Consider the following 15564-nt stretch of genomic DNA (forward strand, 5'->3'; position numbering starts at 1 on the left):
GAAAGTGAGTTGCAATAATGCTCAGCTAATAAAGAAGGAAATTCAGACCGTGATGTCAGCAGTTAGAAATGGGCAAATTTGCCCAAACATGTATGCATTGAACCCACCACTGATACACGAGAGCTCCAACGCATTCATTCTTACAACGTCTAAAAAAAACAAGAACAAAGCGCAAGCAATCTGATTAGGAGAGAAATGACTGAGAGCAGAAAATTACTCAACTTATGTAATGCAGTAAGTCCCTACTGAAAAGCATCAGCAAAATGCTGTCTTTTCTTCATACCATTCTTTACACCACTGGCATTCAGGTGGATAAAACAGCTTCCATTTCACGGTCACTTTTCCTGCTATTTTATCTTGTTATGTTGTTAATCCAGTAGCAACAGACTTGAACCACTTCTATGCAACCGCTATTCTCTTGCTTTTCATTTTAAAAAACTCAGGTTGTTACTGCTTTTCTATAATTATATCATCTTGTCGCTGAAAAGGAGGAGGAATGTACACCTCTACAAAAATATACACCTCTTCAAAATATTTGGTATAGTAATACGCAGTCAGTTTTTGACATAAATAAATATACCTGAGTATATGGGCGTATGTGCATATATACACATAACTATATGAAAGCAGAGATTATATGTATGCATATATACTCACACACTTATAATTACACATATCTGTATAAATGTATTAGATGTATCTATATATACACATTATATTGAACGTATTTATCTATGAAGAAAATTTACATAGAAAATATTCATAGATGACTAAAAAGAAAATGCAGTAATCTTGGTAAGAAGCAATACATTACTCTTTACACTCTGGCAGGGGGGCCTCCGATGCTTTCAGACATGCCTATATTGGATGATGTCTGTTGACACATCTCCACCACCGTATAAACATGCCTTGCACTCTCTCATTTGTAATGCTGAGTATCTGGACCAGGAGTTGGAATCCAAGTCAGGACAAGTTTTCTTAGATTAAAACTGTGGGTGATGGGAGGGAGTGGGAAATAGATGGCCTTTGCTTTATTAGCCTGGTAGTCAAAGGTCTAGTCTGGCCTGAACAGCATATTGGTTGACATTCAACACTGACATTTAACATGAACTGCATTAGCTTCTGTATTTTTTAGAACACAGTTTTAGCAGTAAACCATACTAAAGAGTGAAAAAGTGTCTAAGTATTAGGCCATACTCTTGTTTCAGCGAGCTTTATTCATTTCAGTCAATTTATATCGGCGGTGAATTTGGTCCAAAATCTTCTATCATTAAGACAACACTCCTGAGAGACTGTCAATACCTGTTCCTTGGGCAAACTCTATCCATTACGTCATCGTGGTGATTTCAAGGTTCGTTCGGCCCTGTACTCTTAAAGCGGCATAGTATGAACATCTAAGATGAGTTGTAGGTTGGCTTCAAAGTTAATTCATTGCAGAATGTGTGCCACTTTTTGTCCCGAGTCACTTTGCTTGGGGAGTTCATTTTTACTACCTGTCAATAAGAATCAAACGCTGAGTGTTAAAATGCTGCAGCCACGCCCTGTAAGGGAAGGCCTGCTTTAATTTTATTTGTTTGGTTGGTTTTATAATGTGTACATGACATTTTAGGGTATGTGGGATTCAGGAGACTGATGTTAATACTTCTGTTTAGAGGCTAAAGACAAAATATGTTAAGTGCTATTATGCATATTCCGAAATTTCATCTTTCTTTTGCTATCCCCAGGTGTCATACTAATACTGGACAGGACACGATCGTTCTCTACAAACACCCAGTCTTACAGCAATCCCAGGGTTCATAGACTTGTGACTACTTCAGGTAATGTATTTCTCCTTGAAGTTTACATCATCTTTCTCCCGGACAAGAAATCAAATAGTCAACCTTCTTCAGGAATGCCTGTCAAGCTACTCTGACTGTTTTTGATATAGCAGCTTGCACAAATAGTCATAACTCAGCCTTTGAGACAGCAGAACCTGATTTATTATAATCACAAGTGACAGCAACTCGATTCCCTGTTTGCAATTACTCACAGCTTTCCTGAAACTTTCACATGAGAGGGTAAAAATCATAGAATTGTCTAGGTTGAAAGGGATCGTTAAGATCATCTAGTCCAACCATCAACCTAACTCTGATAAAAAACCATCACTAATCCATGTCACTAAGCACTATGTCAACCCGTCTTTTGTGAGTTTCCTTTCAATGATGATTTACATCATGGGGAAACCTTCCACCAGCTTAAACAAGTGACTGGCCAAGCACTTTATTTCATTTATTTTTAATTAGAAAGCATAGAAAAAAAAAAAAATCAAATCAGCCCAGAAAGTCTAAAAATGGTCTTTGCTCAGTTATGTGATGAAAGGTCAGTCACGTTGAGCACAGAGACTGAGTCAAGGCTTAGAGGACCAACCTTACTAACCTACCCAGTGCAAACACAGCCTCCTGAATCAGCCACTCCAAAGAGGCTCAAAGGAAAAGGACAGGACCACTGTTCCTGGAGGAAAGCCCACCAAGAGGTGTCAACAGGGAGAATGTCTCCCTGGGCCTGCAAGGGAATAGGACGTGCTGCGTCACGCAGGGGGAACATAAGTTTGGGATGGTGTAAAACCAACCATGGGGTGGCTATGGGAATTACGGAGAGTCAGAAATATTATCACAGGGCATTTAAGGGAATTACCAAAGCCAGGGAAAGGGATGGGTCAAGTACTGAGGAGGAACAACCTGAGAAAATAGATGGAAAAGAGGATTAAAGGGGCCAGAGGCATGTGAACAGGCAGCTGGTAAGTACACATGCCTGACCAAGCCCTGCCTCTGATCACTGCAGTCCAACCTGTACTCCTCCTAAACACTATTCCCAATTATTTACCACATGACTGCACTGTCTGCTACCAGCCCCTGTCCCTGAGAACTAAAAAATATTGTGACACACTCAACACTTGAGCGAGAGGCTGCAGACCTGAGGGCTTGTAGGTTCAGGTGCCAACAACTGGAGAAGGTGGGAGTCTGGGCCAGCTGAATTGTCAGAGTGTCCAAAACCCACCGGTGGTGAGACCTGCCTTCTGTGCGGGTGCAACCCACAAGCAGCCAGCAGGAAGGAATGGCAGTGAGCCATCGGTGGTGGTCAGGTTTGCACAACTGGCACCTGTATTTAGGTGCGTGCCATAAAGGCAGTTCCATCCTTAGAATCACAGAACTGTTTAGTTTGGAAGGAACCTTTAAGATCATCTAGTCCAACCGTCAACCTAACTCTGATAAAAAAAACCACCACTAAACCATGTCACTAAGCACTACGTCAACCCGTCTTTTGAATACCTCCAGGGCTGGTGCCTCAACCACTTCCCTGGGCAGCCCATCCCAATGCTTAATAACCCTTTCAGTGTAAAAACTTTTCCTAATATCCAATCTGAACCTACTGCCAACAGTCTCGTTTTACAATCACCACAATTAGAAATTCTTGTTAACTTCTTGTGAAAAACTCACAGTTCTGATTACAAAATCTGACCCAACTGGCTTTCAGAAAGGTCTCTGATCCAGCATCTGCACGCTCAATATTTATTTACTATCAATTGGCTCCTCTGGGGCAAATTCTTCTTCAAATAATTCTCCAAGATTGACGGTCAAAACCAAAACCCAAGAGAGTAACTTTTCATGGCCAGCTGTGCACAGATGCACCCCTCCACATTTGTCCTTGTCTTTCCAATGCTCAGCTTTCTCTGGTGGCAGCATATGACCTTCACCTCTCTGAGTGGAGAAGGAGGAGGAACACAGTGCCAGACAGCCACACACAGGCTTGAGATTTATGAGCCTCAAATAGTTATTTTAGACAGTTGTGCCTCAATATTCAAATTCAACAAGCTGGTTGAAGTTTGTGGCTTTCTGATCCATAAAAAATAACTGTCCTTCTTCTAACAGCAAATATTTACCTTCAATCCCCTTCCTTTTAATTGTGCACTCATTTACCAATTCTAGCCCTGTCATGCTGGTGCTATTAGAGTGTTTAATTTTCAAAGCACTTGAGGTAATAACTGGATCATGACTAAAAAAATTACACTAGCCGTTGCTTTGTTGGTGCAGCCTCATCCACTTGACTGCTTCCACAAGCACAAAACAGATGCAACAGGGCAGAATTCAAATCCATTGCTTAACAAGAGTATTATAATCTTCAGATTTTTTTTTTTTCTTCAAATTTCGTATTAACTAGGTGCATCACTTCATTTGAAATTCCTGTCTTCTCTTGTCTGGCATAAAAGCCTGTCCTCTGAAGATCAGCAAGAGACAGAGCAGAGGTCTCATCCTCATTTACCCAGGAACCTGACCACTGCATGTTCCATCTTCTCCTCTCTCCCGTAGCAGATGTACTGCAATTATAAACAACATTTGTTATTATTCTAAACATGCAAAGCAGGAAGAAATATGGTTCTTACACAAAAGATGTAGGCTGTAGATACTAGATGAGAGGCAGATGGTAAATTATCTTGTAAAGCCAAGGTCTTTGCCATTTATTTTTCTTTGGAACAGATACATAATGAAAAAGGAACAAACAAACAAGTGGTTAACTTAACAAGCGGTTAAGTTCGACGATTATGTAATTCCACGTCCTTCGTTCTGATAAGAATTTGGACGGCTTCATCCCTATCCTCTCCGAAGAGAATTAAGTCTTCAGAGTGCATCTGTTTCTCCCCCTGAAATCAGCAAAGTCTAAATGAACTGCAAATGAGAATACAAGCCTAACAGCCACAAGAAAGTCCAATCGGGAAACGCAGCTACAGAAGTTCCCCCAGCGTGGCTTAAGACATATTGCAGCGTGCATCTCCAGCCACACCATCTCCTGGGCAGAATTATGTTTTCCTTATTTCAGAGCCACTTACACAGCACTTGTCCTTCTATGTTTTATACTACCACTTGCATTCTGTATCAAATATCCATTCTAAAATCTTCATTTCTAAGAGACGAAGTATCCAAAGGCCAAATTAAATCCAATGTCTGCACTAAAGCACGTAATTCACAAGGGAGCCATTTTCAAACATCTGAATCATCACCAATGGGATATTTCAACAGACCTCCTGATAATTATTTCAGGAACAAATTAAATATATAAGGACATCTACTTGTAAGAAGCTATTAAGATTCAAATAGTTACTGAAAACAAACAGAATTGCCTGGCGTTCTACGTATGTGCTGTGATCCTTTTCCATCATACTTAACCTGTTTTTTCAGGGATAAGTAAGTTAAAGAATTGGTTGAAAAGGGCAGCAGTTCCATACACATTTTATTATACCATAACTTGTTTTCATAAATTTGAAAGTTGGTGAAAATGTGGCGACATTTGTACAGATTTGGGGACCCTCAGTCTCTCCATTTCCTCATTAACACAGGCTCTGGTATCACGAAGATGGTGCCTACTACAGCTTGGTCCTGGCCTTGATGAGGAGGACTCTGCCAGTCTTAAGCACTAAAGCTGTGCTTGGAAATTGCCTTCATACTAGAGAACTGAATTTTCCACATGGTATAGTCTAAGTAAGCTCTGGTGGTTTTGCTGTCCTCTGTACCACTGCTTTTAAACAAAAATTGCTCGCTTCTAGGTTCAAAGCCAGCACAGTGGGCAGGCAATCTGAACCACCACCATCTCAGCTTGGTACTGCCCCAATGCTTTTGATAGAGGAAAAAGACAAATCTTGTGCCTCTGGTACACAACTTGGCAATATAAAATGTATCTGATGTCTTTTTGAAGTAATACCTAAAAAAAGAGGGCCATTTTGTTGCCATGGATGTCATGTTTCAACAAGGTCTTATATTAAAGTTCTTAAGTAAATGAATCTGACAGGAAGATAGATGGCCGGTTATCAAATAAATGAGAAAGCAGATAAAGTAACAGGAAACAAAAGAATAGGAGGTCAGTGGTCAATTTATGAAGAAAGCTAACCCCTGAGTCTCTGGGAATCTTTATTGGGCTATAAGCCATTGACCTTACTCCTGAATGGTTTTAAAGAGGAGGCAAATGGTGAGGTGATAGCATGAACACCAAAAGCCTGCTTAGGTTCAGAGAGCAAGTGAATAATTTTACCAAAAAAAATAATAATCTACTGAGAGCTAGTAAACACAAAGATACCAAACCTAGTTCAGGAAACCTCTGAGCTGCAAAAACCCAGGGAAACACTACTACACACTTGCCTACACTTGAACTCTTCCCCAAGAACTCTACTCTACTTGCTGTCAGAGAAGGGACACGGGGCCAGGTGGACCTTCTCTGACGGCATATAATGGCAAGCTAACCTAAACTCCCAGCTTATTTTTGTCAAAAACTCAGCCTTGTGTTAGACATACATCCTTATGCACCTTGAGAGTGTGCAAGTCACAGAGGTTCTCGGGATGAGGCTTGGCTGATGCTGTTAGGGTTTGCCTCAAGGACATTCATCTTGAGACTGAACACCCACCTTTCAGTTTGCAATGCTTTAATTTTAAATCCAGATCAGTTCATTCCCATGAGCTAAACTGTCATTTAAATTTTGCTGGGATTCTCCTTGCATTTTGTTTGGAGTAAGTGTTGAGATGTTATTTTTAATAGTAAGACCAAACACTGTTTTCTAATAGAGGACAAAGGTATCTATCAGTTTAACTGGCACATTTGTAAACTATAATGCAGCTGAGTATTTCTTGTCAGGGTCTGCCACATTTTGAGTAGTATCATGTTCCCTGAACTCTGTCTTTCCAAAGCCAACCAGTTTATCTACAGGAACAATGCTACAGGGAAGTGTGAAGCAATTCATTTCTTAGAGAATACAGAGCTGAACTCTGAGATATTAAATCCCCTGAGAACAAAAGACCTGCCTTAGTAAGCTGGTAAGTTTAGACCCCATGCGCTTCCAGAAGGCGCTTCCCAAAATGGCATGTAAATATAGAAGTGAAAATGGACTCTAACAGCATTTTTACTCTTGAACTAGCTTCTATTTTTGGTTGCTTTTGCGATTTCTCTTTCCTTTTGCTAAGGCTATGGAGAGCCCTGATCAACCACCTGATGGCTGAAGCCTTCAATTGCAAAACGACTCTTGCTTCATCTCCTTTCAGGCAATCTTCAGACTATGAACTGAATTCTGCTTTGAAATGTGAATAAAGCACACCCATATGCTGGTGCATGCTGTCTCTACCTCCTCAACACCTCGAGCAAGACAAGGCTGAATATGGGCAGAGGACAGCAAAGCACTTCATCAAATCCCACTCAGTGTACAGAAGGTTGTAGCGGAGGACTGTCGGGGTGAGTTACAGCCAGCCCCCAACACATGCTTCCTGTGAGATGGAAACAGTGGAGACCACAGCTCAAGCTCCCGACAACTCATCATCACCACTGCCATCACCACTTCCCTGGTGTATAAATTCTTAAATGTTTTAATCTCTAAAACTTCCTTCCTTGGCCACAAGTTTTCACAAAGCAGCTAATAGAATTTATTGCATTAAAACATTACCTAGAAAGAGAAACAGTCAGGTCCTTGTTATGTTTAGCTTTAATAAACTATATGGCAAAGAAGAAAAATATGTTGTACTCACACAGGACTCAGTGACCAAAACACACTGAGTCAAACTCAGACACATTTCCAAAACAAAGCTCCAGGCACAAAAAAAAAAACAAAACAGAACAAACCCACAACAATAACACTGGGGTTTGCATGGAGGAAAATAAGTAATGTTGAAATAAGGTCATACTCAGCTGTCATCTTCAGCTGAGAAACAGTAGAAAGATCAGACAAAGGGACTGACCAAGGCTTGTCCCATATAACCTCTATTTTATAACAACCCATGCAAGAGGATGCCAGGAAGAGTTATATATCACTTAATAAAACTCTGAACGATTCCAGTAACAGTGACTACTCAGTATATTTTTACCATCTTGCGCCAGCTTAAGTGTTAAAAGAAAAACTGCACGGATTTTGTCAAGGTTGAAACGCGCATTTGGAAATCCTCTGCCGAAAATCATGTTTCATTCTCGTTAGGTTGGCTAACAGCTCAGCTCGCTCAATGCGAACGCGCAAACCGTTCGCCTAAAGAGCTTTTTACCAGTGTTGCCCCTTCGCTCCAACCAGCTTAACTTGTTTATTCTTTCTAACATATGGATCGCGATTTGCATACATCCTGCTCTCTGAGATGACAACATGCTCTCAGACACAGCAGGCAATAAATAAAAAAAAAAAAAACCATAAAGAAAAAGGAGGAAAACAATACAACCCATCTGTCGGAGAAAGGCAAAAGAGAGAAAAAAAGAGAAAAACACGGAAAAAAAAAGGGAAAAAAGAATCAACACCACCAAACCCCCCCCCAAAAAAAACAAAACCTCTCATGAAGCGGGTTTTTCTCTTTTCTCTTGACTGTTCTGCATCTTTTTCCCTCCCATCTTAGCAACAACGGCGGCTGGAGCAGCCAACCAGGGCCTGGGGCAGTCCCTGGCAGGGTTACTGCAGTGCATCGCCCGCCAGTAACCGCGCCGGGGCTCTGCCTGCGGCACCTCTACCGCACTGCACCTGCTGGCCATGAGGACAGGCTTTTTCCGACTCCTCCAGCCAGGATTAGCAAATAATTTAGGGCAAATCCTCCCCTCCCGGCTCTCCATTCCCTCCCCCCCTACTTTGTCATTTGGGTCTTTTGGATATCTCCGGCGGGAAGGGGGATGGGGAGATGTGTGTGTGCGTGTGGGGGTGAAATCTTTCAAATCAAGTCACAGAAAGGATGCAGCAAAAAAAACCAAACCACAAAACCAAGACTAACTAAATAAGAAACAGGTCTGTGCAAGCGCACATAACCAGAACTAATTCGTAACAGAGCAGCAAAGCAGAGAAAATCAGCAAAACCCAGCCTGCTTAAATCCCTGCCGAGGATCTGACAGTGGGGTGTTTCCATCTTGTGCAGAGATGAGTATTAACGTGTCACACACAGCTCCTGGCTGAAACGGGGGGATCTAGCTGTTGGGATGACACTATCTCCCACTGCGACGGGCCCTTTTGGCATTACAGGAATATCAAACAGCCTCCCGAAGGCTCTGCATCTCCCTGTCCCACATGACGGAGCCATCCAGGACAAGCACGGCCCTTCCTTCCCCTCCTTCCATTTAATCTACTGAACCTCAAAGCTACAACAGTCTTGTGAGAAAAGAAAGCACCTCTCTGGCTGGTTTGTTTCCGCAGGGCCTGAGCCATTAGAACAAACCCAAAATAACAGAAATATCACATTTTCTGCTGAGCACGAGTTTCTGTATTGCCACTAAACCACTCCACAAAAATACCCACCGCATGTTGACCGGCTGGAGCCCCTTCCCTCAGAGGTTACTAAAGACCAAATCCTACCAGAACTTACACTCGAACACAGCACAAATGAGTCATTATGGTCCTAAAAATAACAACGGAGAAATTTCCAACTAAAATGTTGCCTAATTAGCCATGAATACTGAAAAGTATGAGGGGGGGGGGAAGTAATCCCTCAGTTATTGTGGAGTTTTGAAAGCAAATTTATTACTACTTTCTTCCTGGATGCACACGATGTTATGTAGGAACAGCATTTCCATCCTACATTATAACAAAAACACCTAGAAACAATAGGACAAGAGTCCTTTGGTGGATATATAGAATGTATGTATCTTTTCAAAGTGAAGCTGTATGAATTTGACCAAGACAGAAGGCTCCGAAGTATTTTGTGCCCTCTCCGTATTTGGGACTATCCATAATTTTATCCCCAGACCACTCATTCTATTCGGATTACTTCATGGTGCTCTGAGCAAAAACAGCAGAAAGTTAAGGCACTAACTTTACTCTGAAATCCTCTTTTTTATTTTTTAGGCAGTCCTAGAATAAAAATCTACATGTCTGCATTTTTTCCATAAACTGGCAAAACCAATACATGTTTCTGTGGTTTGCATTTTAAGCTGCAGTTTAAACAGACAGCTCAGAAGCCAAGATAAGTTCCACTTTCACATCTCTTTCTCTCAGCTCTTAGATAAACGGCCTCGTGACAAGACACTGAAATTTTGGCCACAGTTTGTTCTGAAGCTCTGCAGATCTGGCTTTTCCTCATTTAAGAAACTCACACTAGATCTAACCAAGGACTCTCCTCGCTTTCTTCCCCTCCAAGCCAACCAGCTCTCTCATCCTCAAAGAAAGGAGAAGGCATTCTCGGACTAAGTGTCCCTGATATTTCTTTGTGTTCTGAAGTTTCCTTTTTTTTGGCTTTGCCAGTTTGTCTTAATGTTACAACCCACTGTCTCTGCCCCAGCAGTCCTGCAGCTCTCTTAAGGTGAATCTGGAACCTTGCTGACTGCAGGAGACACCTGAAACATCCTTGAAGAAAGGCTGGATTCAAAGATCAAGACGTGGTTTTGGTTCTGGAAGATCCTTACCCTCACAAAATCTGGATTAAGTCACTTATCAATCTCTTTCCTCCAAAAGTTAATTCTACCACTTGACTAATCCCTCAGAAGCTTTATGGGGAGCTATATGGGGAAAATGCCAAAGTCATCCGAGACCTTCTGAAACTTTTATCTCTATAATCTTTTCCAAATTCCCATATTGGAAGAACTCGTAGTGAATGGAATGGGTCAGATACAGCTGCTTTGATCAAGGACTCACCTACCAGATTCCTTCCCTGTTACTACCATTGACTTCAAAAGGAATTACACCATGAATGAATCAGGTCCAGAGTCACACCAATCTTTGCTATGAATTCAATAAAACCTCATTAAAATTAGTAGAACAGCATTTATCATATAAATCTGAGAATGAAAATCCCATCCTTAAAGAGAAAAATGAGATTTAATAGATAAATTAGGCACTTTAAGGCTGACACAAATCAATGAAAAATTCTAATTTGAAGTCTGTGATGGCTTATTTAGCTGCTTTGCTGTTGACAAGCAATGCAAATTCATGTTGCTTTGTGCTTTTAATTAAAAGTAAATGATGTTACATACCATGAGTTTCATTGTCTGAAAAACACAGCTAAGTACAGAACACAATGGAGCATTAATAATTATTCCTCCTTTTGTTAATTTAGAGGCTAATCTTAACATTACTTCACAATACCATTTTTACTGAAGAGAGTACATTTTTTGTTGTTGCTCTTTAGTTGAATTCCTCTTCAACATTCTGCCACAAATTGCCTTTGCAAGGAAACTATACTTCTCCCTTTGTGATCCAACACTCACAAAAGGTTTTAACCAATTCATTAGAGTCATGGAGAAAGATGTAGAAATAGCAAATATTTTTTCCAAGCTCCATTTCAAAATAGAAACACCATTAACTTAAAAGGCACATTTTCATAACGACATCTCTCATTGCCATGACCAGCACTGAGAAACACCTCCCATTTTATTATTCTTTTTCAGCTTATGCATATAAGTTTACTGTTTTTAAAAAAATCACTTGCATTTCCTACACTAGACTTTGTACCTTCTGGAATATGTTTTCTGCTACACTTCTCATAAAAAAACTCAATTTAAAAATTTCACATCATGGTAATGACAGATCCTTTTAGCACAGGGAACCCATGAGGAGTGTAGAGATGGAACAACCACCGGTGTTTCAAGACACAGTATTTCCCTTTTGTTGAGCAGAGGCAGATTAAAACCCATTGCAATTTAGTGTAACGTATTCATCTACAAGCCCATCAGTTTTAAACAGAGATATCCCAAATTGCACACAAACAATTCTATTGCAGAACCACTAAAACAATTCAAGGAATCTGACAGTTCAGTCCTTACCTTCATTTGAGAGTAAATTTAGACAATTCAGTTTTCTATTTCTTTAATGGAAAACCCTTTCTATTAAAAGTAATATATTGGCTCAGTCCCTGGACTAGGGAACATGACCGAGAAAAAAGTCTGTTTATAGAAGGTTTCTGTAATCTGGCTAGCAATTCACTGAATCAAAGAAGTGCTCCTTGGAAAGGATCTTTGGAGGTCACTTAGTCCAGCCTTCTGCTCAAAGCAAGATGATCACCAACACAACATCAGGTCACCTGTGGCTCTGCCCAGCCAGATTTTCTACATCCCCTGACATGGGGAAAGCAAACTGTCTCTGGCTCATCTGTCCCAGTGTTGCACCAACTTCCTAGTGAACAGATATTTTCTAATGTTCACCATAAGCCACTCAACCTGCAATATGTGGCCATTGGCTTTTGTCTGTCATCTGGCACTACCGACAAGAGTTTGGCTCCACTGCCTTTATAACTGCCCTCTAGGTAGTTCTATGCCAGAATGAGATCATCCCACAGCTTCACTTTTACTAGATGGAACAAGCCCAGCTCCCTCAGCCTCTCCTCATAGGTCCCCTGAACAATTTTTTACTCCTCTGACAGACCCTTTCCAGCTTCCCAATCTCTCTGTTGATCTGGAGAGCCCAAAACTGGATATGGTATTCCAGTTGTACTCTTACCAATGTTGAGAAGGGTAACAACTTGCATCCCCTGAACAATTTTTTACTCCTCTGACAGACCCTTTCCAGCTTCCCAATCTCTCTGTTGATCTGGAGAGCCCAAAACTGGATATGGTATTCCAGTTGTTACCAATGTTGAGAAGGGTAACAACTTGCATCCATCTGGCCAAGTCCTCCAAAGGTAGCTTATTGTGTGGTTTGCCTTACTTGCAGTGAGAGTACACCTTGGTTCATATTCAGCTTGGCATACACTGTAACCCCCCCCTCCCCCCAAGTCTTTTTTAGATCCTTGGCTAGAAGAGTGCCAAGACCTGCTGGCAGACAGCATGCCTCACGGCCACTCAGAGGCTGTCCTTAGTGGTCCAAGGAAAGACATATGGTGCAAGACCAGGTGAGGAGAACATAAACTCAGAGATAGACAGGAAAGTTTAATCTCCTCCTTCAACTCAAGTGCAGTGAAACAGTCGTAGCCAGCCATGCCCTAGACCTAAATACCACAACTGGTCCCTTTCAGCAGCAAAACAATTTGTCAGGATGTGCCATTTTGTTCAAGCCAAGCCACTCAGATGCGTCAGCAAATGTGGACAGAGGTTTTTGGTCTTCATCATCTTCAGCCAACAAGAAAGAGATTTAGTTAAAAACCTCAAGTTTTTAAACCTTACATGAGACACTGGCACAGTTCCATTTCTTGGGAGGAAAAAAAAAAAAAGACATCAAAGTTTGAGTTTGTTCTGATAAGATAAAAAATAATTCTGATAAAGAATAATTTTGAAAGTTGCTGCCACACCAAGTTGTCCTCCTATGAACAGTACGGTTATATGCAATTTTAATAAAGAACTATAAGAATGCAGGAGTGTGCACATGCAGTTTTGATGTTGAAAAACTCATTAGAGCCTTAAGTTTGCACATCCTTCAACAAATGAGTAACTGTATGCACAGGCTGTCCACATACAGTAGCACTTCCATGGTCATAGATCCAGTGTTTTTCATACCACGCATTTTTAGACTATTGAAGCCTTGATGGTGTGATAACGACACAATTTCCAGACAGCAGCAATGTACACTGTGAAACAATTTCAAGTGGAACCTTTCAGCCGGTGGATATACAGATTCAGAGCAAGTGTGGGTATCAAGTATGGCTCAGGTGAGCAGTGCGTTGGCAGGGGCTTATCTCTTAAAACAACTAAAGCACACAACCATACCAATTTACGATACTAAGCAAGAATTCCTTGAGGAAGAGCAATTATGTCATTTAGTACACAAAATTCTCCTGAAGATTTCAATATTTTCTCTTGGGCTTACTTCTTTTCGCTAGCAGGAATTTACTGCACAACCTAGTTTTCCTTTTTCAGAGATGACTAGTCACACACACACACAAAAACCAAAAACTCTCTAGGAAACACAAGGCTACACAAAGCAGATGAAGGTATAAAAAGAATGGATGCAAAGCAGATGAAAAAGGACACAGCCACTTTACACCCACCTTTCAGAACTGGAATAGACCAAGAGCATAGGAAGAAGAGAGGTGAATATGCCCTCCTTAGTCCCATCAATAAATCGGCAACAGAAGAATTGTCATTGCCTCGAAACCAGCTATAAGTGAAACTGGATTGTGAGAGCAAAGTGGTAACACTTCATTTCCTTGAGAGACATTCAATATTGTATCATTCTGGTGTGCCCTGTGTTGTAGGCTGTCGACTCTTTGCTGTGTATTATTAGCCAAGTAGCTAGCAAGAGCATCCTGGTCGTTGACTAAACCTCAGGATTCAGCCCTAGCAGTAGCCAGTGATTTCATCAATGAAAAGAAATGGTAAGCTGAGAGAGACGCATCGTAGAACACCAAGATAGATGGATGGGCTGATATTCCTATAGCTCACAGTATTTATTTCCAAACACAGCGTTTCTAGAGAGAGTAATTTTTATTCTGGTTTCAAAGGCCTTCCGCAATTCTGAGACGCTCACTGTTCTGAAAGGCTACTGAAAAAATACCATTCCAGACATTTCACAAAACAACCAATCACAAAAGTAAGAAAAGCATCCTCTTTCCCCCCACCCCCATCTTTAAACTACTGCATGCTCTACCCACCCTCAGCAGTGTATTGTAGACTTGCGAGATCACAGGACAGATATTTGGCAGCACAGCAATACTATATTTACTTCAGATACTTTGGAGTTGGGAGGCAAAAATAAGCAGTTGTATGAACTACTACATCTACAGTTTCTTGGAGTGCAAGGGGCCATACACCCCACTGCGTCAAGCTCCAGGGAAGTTCCCCGGTGCCGACTGTGGGGCAGTGGGTGTATCCAGAAGCCAAGCAAAAAGCAACTGTGAAAACCCACTCCCTTTACTCCCTTTGCTTCGCCATCCACAACAGACTCACTCCAGGTATCATGACCACTCACATGGGCAATAACGTTTCTACATTAGCCAAAACATTGTTTTCCTTACCCTTCTTCCTCCACCATGGTCCTTCTTGGATAGAATATGACAGTTCTTTAAACTCAATATTCACAGCTGGTCTGCGGGGTAGGTAGGAGAAACGATGAGCTTCTGTCAGAGTATTGTCCACCTTCTTCAAATGTCCATTCATCAGTCGAACATCTTGGTTATCTGTGCCATTTGAGACCACTTCATCCACTGAAACACACACTGACTTTGGCTCGGCCATGGTACAAGCAGAATTGCTGCCGTTCTAGAGGGGAAGAAGTTGGAGAAAGGACAAGGTTCACAGACTTTAGTTTAGGGACAAATTTCAAAACCTTCTGCACTAGAAGATATATTATTATTTAATTAACACAAGAATCCAGCACAGTAGTGCGCTGCAAGGTGAAAGGGAAAAAAAATAAAACAACCTTTTGTTTGCTCTGCCAGTGCCTTGACAGAAGAGGTACAAGAGCTCTTGCACTTGCAGGCCAGTTTGAAAGGGCAGCTCGTTTAGCACCAGCTTCCCCTCCAAGGGTATATACACAGCACATGAGTATCTTCAGAACAGAGCAGCTCTTGCACCAGATTAATACAACATTTGTAAGTTCAGTCCCCATTGTATTTGGTTTCTCTGGCACTGAAAGAATTTGGTTCTAGTTACTCTGATTCCAGTGCTTGTATTGGGCCAGCGCTGAAGGGGGAAGGGAGCTAGCTGAACTATTCTTTGTGCAGACATTTC

General features: G+C 41.3%; 1 protein-coding gene across 1 annotated transcript in view; it reads right to left on the reverse strand.

Moving 5' to 3' along the window:
* The window catches only part of ABCG1 (ATP binding cassette subfamily G member 1), a 70493-nt gene extending 55424 nt beyond the window's left edge, over window positions 1–15069 (reverse strand). The window contains exon 1 of the mRNA XM_014938199.1: window positions 14850–15069. Coding sequence (XP_014793685.1) covers window positions 14850–15069 — 220 coding nt within the window. The remainder of the gene's footprint in view (window positions 1–14849) is intronic.
* Window positions 15070–15564: the final 495 nt, after the last annotated feature.

This window comes from Calidris pugnax, unplaced genomic scaffold (assembly GCF_001431845.1).
Source record: "Calidris pugnax isolate Ruff unplaced genomic scaffold, ASM143184v1 scaffold25, whole genome shotgun sequence".
Taxonomy (NCBI): domain Eukaryota; kingdom Metazoa; phylum Chordata; class Aves; order Charadriiformes; family Scolopacidae; genus Calidris; species Calidris pugnax.